This window comes from Haplochromis burtoni, unplaced genomic scaffold, assembly GCF_018398535.1.
Source record: "Haplochromis burtoni strain Fernald_Lab_line unplaced genomic scaffold, NCSU_Asbu1 Contig_777, whole genome shotgun sequence".
Taxonomy (NCBI): domain Eukaryota; kingdom Metazoa; phylum Chordata; class Actinopteri; order Cichliformes; family Cichlidae; genus Haplochromis; species Haplochromis burtoni.
The window spans coordinates 83,379-92,036 of NW_024583138.1; the positions used below are offsets into that span (position 1 = coordinate 83,379).

Consider the following 8,658-nt stretch of genomic DNA (forward strand, 5'->3'; position numbering starts at 1 on the left):
CACAATAAGTCTCATTTGTCATTATTTATCATATTTACCGTGCACTGTGCAGCTGGTAACTGCAACACAGAGCTGATTAGTGAAGCGAAAGCAAGGAAAGATGTTGTAGGAGGTCATCCTACGGCTGTAGTGCCACCTAGTGGAAAAAAAGTGCAAACAAAGGCAGTGGTTGGTGTGGGTCACCAAGGAAACCTTCCCAAAAAATCTGAATGGATACATTCACGAATCAAGAATTCCTTCTTAATGTCCACAACAAAAATTGAACTACAGCTGAATTTAAAACAGTCTCGTGGATTATTAGTTCTTGATTGATTTTTCAGAGAATAGGGAGAGTGGACGTCATTTAAATTTGAGAAAATAAAATAAAACACAAAACAGTAATAATGATTTAAATGTGTTTTACTGAAGGTGAAAATGGTAAAAACGTTCTGGAACTTGGAGTTACATATATACATATATTACATATATATGGAATTTGCAACCATTAAACATTGTCCTCACTTCTGAAAATTAAAAGAACAAAAAACAAAATTAAACTAACTAACAAATGACCATTCGCAATTATATTTAAAAAAGTGTCATTAATTAACAATTAAAGCACAAAACTAAGCAAACTCGCCTGTGCTGTCAAATCAGTGGTAAGAAACCTTGTGTTTTGGTGGTTTGCGTGTGTTTCCCTAACACTGACTGAAACAGCAGCTCACGTGACTTTATCATTTTAGGAGTCCCCTCCCTCTTTTGATCTGTCTTTTAATCTCACCTCAGAATAAATACTTCCTAGTTTATTTATGCACTCATACATTATTCTGCAGGTGTGGATGATATTTCTCTCTGGGAATCTGAACAAATGTTGCTCAGCTGCGAGGACTGTGTCAAGTTCCCCCCTTGAACTCAAAGATGTCCAATTCAAGAAATACACACCAAGATGGGAGGATACACGAGGAGGTAATATTATATATGCAAAATGCCCCCAAAGCTGTTTTTCAGCGCGTGTTTTATAGAGCAGCTGATGCAGCAGGATTTTAAATTGTGTTTAACAAGGAAGAGTATACCCAAGAGTATACTGGCAGGACTTCCAAAATAAGACATGTTTTTCTACCTTAAATTTAAAAACTAATCACTTGTTTTTGAAAATTTGTGTTGTGGAAGTCTGAAATAAATCAACGAGGTTGTCTTTGTAAAATTTATTTACCTTTGCAAAAGGCTCACACAACACTACAGTGGGTATGACAGCAGTCTGCATGTTTTTAGACTGTAAGCATGCAAAATTTATAGAGACAAATAATCTGCCACCGTCACAGAATACAGTGTTTTTCCTTTTTTTCTGTGAAAGGTAACTCATCCATCAACATACCAAAAAGGGTACATGAAGGCAGAATAAGAAAATATGGAGCCCTTCTTTCAGAGAGGTCAATTTGAGAAGTAGCAGAATCTTAAAATTTTGCATAAAAAACATTTTTGATAAACAGTCTGAAGAGTAAAAAACAATGACACGTTTTACCACCAATACCTCACACACAACCCGTCGACATGGGGAGGGGGGCCATGCTGCTTCCAATATATATATATATAGCTGGAGCTATTGGGAGTGGACCACCACATGTCCCAGTGGATACTGGACTACCTCACAGCATGCCCACAGTATGTGAGGACACAGGGCTGTGTCTCTGACACGCTGGTCTGCAGTACGGGGGCCCCACAGGGAACTGTGCTGGCACCGTTCCTCTTCACCCTCTACACTGCAGACTTCTCCATCAACTCCCCACGCTGCCACCTACAGAAGTTCTCTGACGACTCTGCCATAGTCGGCCTCATCACAGGTGAGGACGACTCAGAGTACAGACACTGGACTGGTGCCCTCAGAACCACCTGCTGATCAACGCCAGGAAAACCAAGGAGTGTGTGGTGGACTTCCGGAGACGCAGACCCACCACACTGACACCGGTGAACATCCAGGGAGTGGACATTGAGATAGTGGACTCTTATAGGTACCTGGGTGTTCACCTGAATAATAAACTGGACTGGAGCCACAACACTGATGCTCTTTACAGGAAGGGTCAGAGCAGACTCTACCTGCTGAGGCGGCTGAGGTCATTTGGAGTCCAGCAGGAGCGCTTTTAAAGACCTTCTATGACTCTGTGGTGGCATCTGTCATTTTTTACAGTGTTGTATGTTGGAGCAGCAGTTTATCGGCAGCTGATAATTGTTTTTTTCATGTGTGTTCAGTATATGTAAAACAAACAGTTTTACGTGCAGCTGTGCATGTGCCGCCAATCAAAAGCATCCATCTGATCATCTGTTTGATGAAAACATTTTTTGTAGAAATCTGAAATAAACCAAGACAAAAACAAGCAGGTTGACTTTGTGAAATTTATTTACCTTTGGAAATGTGTCAGTCAGCAGTACAGTGAGAATAACAGCAGTCTGCATGTGTTTAGACTGACGAGCTGTAAGCCTGAAAATTGCTGTCTTTATGTGTGGAAAGGTAACTCATATCAACAGATAGCATACCTGCAAAACTACATGGAGACAATTAGGAGTGTTTTGCATTAAGTCCAGTTTGACACAGAGAAGAAGCAAAAGCGTCAAATGTTTCTTTACACTTTCTGATGAGCAGTGCAATGTTTGCAGATAAAAAAAACATTAAAACATTATTAAAACAATACTTGACTAGCACTAGGATGGTCTTACATTACTAAGGTGATAAATATTCCTGGTCTGAGTAACTGAACACAAATGTATGTGTTGTTTTTTTAACAATACACGTAGTAATAAATTGAGCATAACATGTTCACAGTGAACAAACAGAGACCTTCAGCTGCCATTTTTCTGCAATTTCAGGTGGAAAAGTGTTGTTATTTACAAAAGCACAGTGCAGTTTTCATTGTAGTTGTCTCTGGTAGTCTCAATTTAATCAATGTAATCAAAGTTATTGATGAGAAAGGTTCATTTTAGCCACTCATGCTCGTTTTCACAGTTCGCATTTCAAGTAACTTAATGTTTAAATATCTGACAAAACACCAAAACATGACTTTTTATAAACAGCACCATTTCAAAGATATATAAAAAATAAATAAACAGCACAAAGTACTGAGATAAAAAAAAAAGTAACACTCTGGCATAATGAACTGACACTCCTCAGGAGGTGTCTGCCTTCTGCCGCTGAGTGTCTGAGTGTCCCTTCATCTGACTGAAAATGGTCCAGTTCTAAAACCAAAAACAAAAACATTTTAGCATCACTGTGTTAATATTGCTGAATAAAAATATTTTTGAACAAAGAACAATAGCTTAGACAAACCAAAGACGGGGTTTGATGAATTAGAAAGAAAGTAGAAAAGTAAAAGGTAAGTTGGAAAGAATTGAAATGTGAAAATATCCTGAAGAGTGAAAAAGAAACCAGCAACTTTCCGAGTGCAGTCTGGCAGGATGAAGAGAGACTTACTCCTGAGTGTTTCTTGTTTCAGTTATAATTCACCACGAGCTCTCTGTGCGACAGACAACAGATTTAAGAACAGTTGAATATGTAAAGATGCTGTAATATCAGCAGACGACCTGCTTTGAGATCACTTTTTATACCTGACACGGATGAGTGCAGCGACACAGAGCACCAACACCACAGACGACAGAATGACTGAAATCCTGATTCCTTTGAGAAAAACAGGAGATAGAAGGATACAATAATGTGAACAACTATCAAATGACGAAAAAAATTGATCATAAAAACTGGCTTTAAAAACACAAATGTTAACACACCTAAATTTCTCTGATTAGATCCTGACTTCTTATCCAAACCTGGAAAAAGAAACACAAACATTAGAATCACAGAGTAATCATTAATTTATGAATCAGTGATGTTGAAACAATTTCTCACCATCACCATCATCATCATCATCATCATCAGGAATCGTCACCATCACCTCTCTGTGAGGAGCAGAGAGCACTCGTGCTGCACATCCCACCTGTGTGCTGTGTTTACGTGAACCTGAGAGCACAGCTGTAGTGGTGACAGTGAATGTAGCGTTGGTGTTGGACACACTGACAGTGTTGTACTGTGAGAAGCTGAGGTCTTGTTGTGAGACACTGAGTGTTACAGTGGGAGCAGGTCGACCAGTGGCTGAACAGGAAACAACCCACTCTTCAGCAGAGTTTGACTCTCTGACATCAACAGCAGGTTCATGCAGCTCTGTGAAGGATCAGGAAAAATCATCAATATGTTCTTACAAACACACCAGCTGCTCACACATTTATGTCCAGTATGTTCGTTACAAGCACTTGTTGTTGGTTAAAGAAGGTTAAAGTTCTTACCATAAACTCGGAGGCAGGGTTTCCCTGTCAGGGAGCCGTCAGGATAAGTGTTAAACAGACAGTGATAGCAGCCTTCATCCTGCTCCATCACATTCCTGATGACTATGGAGCAGTTCTGTAGTTCAGTATGTTTAAACTTAAATTTCTCTGTAAAGCCATCATTCACTCTCTGACCATAGTACTTGCTGTAGGTGGCAACATTTGTCTCCACATCATGTGAGATTTTCTGCCATGTGACCTGAAGGACGTCTTTAGTGTCCAAGAGCTGACAGCTGAATTCAGCATCTTCTCCCACTGCTGCCAGCACAGTCTGCTGTGTTTGGATCACTGCTGTTAGAGCTGCAGGAGATACAGTTTGAGATGTGAGGCACTTTAAATATAATGTTCAAGTCCAACTTGCTGACACATCAGGTCCAGTGTTACTGGCTATCCCAGTTCCTGCAACACACATTTGTACCTTCAGCCTCACACTGACACTCTGCCTAAACAAATCTGGTAACAGTGTTATTGCAACAGGAATCAAAGTTGCTTCCAGCTGGTTCAGGTTTTTTAGTACATGTTTTTTTTTAGTTCTACTGCAACACCCCGAACACAACCATAGAGGTGCACACACACATGTGCAGATCACTGTCCACCCTTTCTAGCCACAAGGCAAGATTTTCAGGTTACATAATATATTAGATGTAAGATTCATCCCGATTTCTCCATAGACAGACTTATAATTATGCCAAGGAATGTAAAAAGAAAAAAACAGGCTGTTTTGAGCTTCATTGTTAGCGCCCAAGGTCAAATTTGACTTATCATTTTGGCTAATATATCATATGAAAGTTAAAGTACATACAATAGTATGTAATGCTTAGAGGTCATACATCAAAGGTCAAGGTCAAACTTTTTTTTTTCAGTTTGCAGTTTAGGAAAATCTCCAAATTTTAAAGCTAAACCAATAAATGACTCACTGGGGGACATATGCACTTTCTCTGTTTGAGTTCTTTAAAAAACATTTGTTAAAACAACATTATAAAATGACTATTATAAAAACTCCATTCAGCATTAACATTTCTCACATTACCATGTTTGATAAATAATACATTGTGTGGATTATGGCATGAACCTGTGCAAACATTTTCAGACAAACGTCACTCAGGGCATCATTAGTCATCAAGCCGGATACACTTCTTTAGATCGTAAGCTGACATAATATCACAACTTCCACGTTGTCCCTTTTGCCCTTCTTGTTCTTCTACTTTTTCTTCTTCTTTGCCGGTCGACACCAACAATAAGCTGCAGGACCTTATGACTTTTTCAAACTATGACATTCACATATTGAAAATTGATTCAGAGTGAGATTAATTCACACACACACACACACACACACACACACACACACACACACACACACACACAAAAGAAAAAAACATACTGGGAATGCTGAAGTGTTGCTATGATTTTCCTAAAGAACAAGCTCCAACAGCCCCGTGACCGTCACTAACCCCTCCTAAATACTCAGAGAAACCACAGAAAATAAACTTTAACACTGTCGGTGGTTGTACTTGTCACAACATAATCTAAATTCTCAGGTCACCTTAGTGACCTCTACTGTATAAAAATAAAAATAAAAGTCTATTCTATAAAAGGGTCTAACTCACATACATACAGAAATACATTTTTCTCACCTTTGTCAAAGGCTCCAGAAATTAAAACAGCAAGAAAATAATAAAAAACTCCAAAGGAGGACATTGCATTGACTCGCCATTCATTTAAACTCCAGGTTCCTGCTTCTGCAGTTCCTCGAGTTTGATCCAATCAAATGCGTACAGCTCGCGTGGAGTCAAGTTACTCAACGTTTCACGTCACTTCCAGCTCTAAAAGTCGGAGCAGCTCCACCATCATCTCTCAGTTCGCTGTCCAAACGGAGATGTGAACGCACTCGAGGACAATGAATTACGCTTAAAGTGTTTCGTTCTGACAGAGTGGGCTTTCCACCCACCCCATTAATGCTCCTGTTCAGTCTTTCACCAGACTACCTGCATGTCTCTGGACAGGGATAGCGTTGGTCGAGTGCTGATTGATTGACAAGTGGACGGGAATAGAGTGAAAGCGGAGTTTACCGGGAGCGGCAGAAGCACAGAAATCTTACATAATAACAGGACAGGATTAAAAGCACAGACAGCGGCTGCACTGAACACGTTTCAATGTTCGTAACTTTCGATTTCTCTTCAGATCTTTTTCCAGGTCAATCGTAGCGCCTGTTTTTGTACACGTGTGACCCCCCTCTCCCTTTTCACATTTTTTTTTTTTTTTTTTTTTTTCGGTTTTTTCCCCTAAATATCTGCAGTTGCAAGTCGTTCAGCTGTTCAACTGTCTGATTTTTACACGCGACTTTTGCTACTCTCCTCCTACATCTGATCTGTGCAGAGATTCATTTGTAATCTAAAGCTCATTAACCCCGAGCTTCTCATGCTCAGTGTACATGTATACCACCAGGTGGCGTAGGCTACTCAGTCTTCGTCACATTAGTTGGCTGGTAGTGATGGTTGCGCGATGCAGGGCAGGTTCAGTCACAGATCACAGTACATCCACCATATGCTTGTTGTAGCGACGTGTTTATGTTTTTCAGTAGTTGTCATAGGTAGCTGGTTTTGGCACTTTGTATAAAATAAAATGTTAACTGAACAGTTGTGACTGCTCAGCCTATGGTTCAACAGCAAACTCTTACATCAGTTGGCAGAGAGGAAACAAAAAAGTCTCACTGTATAGGAGTCAGTGGGTTATCACATACAATAGCTGCAACAGCATGAAAGGCAATAATAATAATAATAATATAAACATGTGCAGCCTGGAACTACAGCAAGACGTTACCTTCTTGTAGTTCCTTCTAGCTACGTTGGTACCTGACTTTAACACATATTCAGAGTGTCGAGGCAGACTAGAAAAACATGGTTGATGGAAGAATGGTCAGTTTACTCGCTTTATTGTATCACACTGGAGCATTTATGAAATGTTAATAAGCAGAATAACCATCTACAGATACTTCTGTCTCCTAAGCCCGGTCACCATAAATAAGGAGGCACGTCTCTGCAGCAGTCTGTTCTGAACGTAACCACAGTGATTTGTTTTACATTTTGTCATGTTACTGTCTCATTCAGTTCATTTTCACTTTGAAACTCTGCACACAATACGCCAGAGTGACAAAGTGAAAATGTTTGCTTGTAATTCTTGCAAATTTATTAAAAAGAAAACCAAAACTATAACACACACATAACTATTCACAGATGACACTGGAAGTTGAGCTCAGGTGTATCCTGTTGCCAATGATCATCTGGCAGATGTTTCTATATGTGTGATGAATTCAGTTGAATTGGACAGGATTTTAAAAGGTGCACACCGGTCTCTATCAGGCCACATAGGTGACAGAGCACAAACCAAGCCATGAAGTCCAAGGAATTGGTTGTATATCTCTGAGACGGGATTGTAGGAAAGTGTGCAGAAAAATGTGTGCAGTATTGAAGGTCCCAAGAAGCACATGGAAACACACCTGGACTTTACCAAAAGGCAAGGACTCTCAGAACATGAGAAACAAACTTTTCTGGTCTGATGAAACAAACATGGAACTCTTTGGCCTGAGTGCCAAGCATCATGTCTGGAGGAAACCAATACCATCCCTATATTGAATGCAATTCCTAATGAACGAAGCCTTAGCTTGATGCTCTCAACTTCTTCTTTTTTTTGTATCCAATAATAAACATATAATGTGAAAAGATCCCCAATAAATTACCTTATATGTGGTGACATCCAAAAGTGGGGCTCTATTAATGTGTTTTCAAAAACATTTCCTGTGTAAATTTTTAAATAAATCAAGGTTCACACAACTAGGTTGTCTTTGTGAGTTTGATTTACCTTTGCAAAGAGGTCAAACAGCAGTGCAGTGAATAAACTGTTGCATTAGATTTCATTTCAGCAACACGAGCAGCTTGTTTGTTCATTTTCACAATTCTCACTTAAAATCACTTGATGTCAAAATATTTGACAAACAAGACAAAATTTTACCTTTTATGAACAACAGTTTTTCCTAATAATAAAGAAATATACAAACATACAAGTATACAAAGTTTTAAAATTAAAAGTGCATTTCCCCCCCAAAAAGCAGAGTGCAGTAACAAAGACCGACTAAATAAATGACTGAAATCCTGATTCCTTCGAGACAAACAGTGGAAAGAAGGATATAATAATCTGAACAGCTATTAAATGACAAAACACTGAACATAAAAACTGGCTTTAATAACACAGATGTTAAAAGACCTAAATTTCTCTGATTAGATCCTGATTTCTTATCCAAACCTGGAAAAAGAAAAA

General features: G+C 39.2%; 1 protein-coding gene across 1 annotated transcript; it reads right to left on the reverse strand.

Moving 5' to 3' along the window:
• Window positions 1-2,258: 2,258 nt before the first annotated feature.
• Window positions 2,259-6,098, reverse strand: LOC102293475 (OX-2 membrane glycoprotein). The gene is made up of 7 exons (XM_042215629.1): window positions 5,979-6,098; window positions 4,306-4,644; window positions 3,872-4,183; window positions 3,754-3,792; window positions 3,577-3,646; window positions 3,443-3,485; window positions 2,259-3,207 (listed from the first exon to the last, which is right to left on the reverse strand). The coding sequence occupies exons 1-6, from the start codon at window positions 6,040-6,042 to the stop codon at window positions 3,461-3,463; spliced, it is 849 nt and encodes a 282-aa protein (XP_042071563.1). The 5' UTR covers window positions 6,043-6,098; the 3' UTR covers window positions 2,259-3,207; window positions 3,443-3,460.
• Window positions 6,099-8,658: the final 2,560 nt, after the last annotated feature.

What these genes read in the sequence shown, in the direction of transcription:
- LOC102293475 (XM_042215629.1), bottom strand. Translation starts at nt 6,042, where the DNA reads ATGTCCTCCTTTGGAGTTTTTTATTATTTTCTTGCTGTTTTAATTTCT. An exon ending in TGATGATGATGATGGTGATG is followed by an intron (nt 3,793 to 3,871) that starts GTGAGAAATTGT and finishes TTCTTTTTCCAG; the next exon opens with GTTTGGATAAGAAGTCAGGA. An exon ending in GCTGCACTCATCCGTGTCAG is followed by an intron (nt 3,486 to 3,576) that starts GTATAAAAAGTG and finishes TCTGTCGCACAG; the next exon opens with AGAGCTCGTGGTGAATTATA.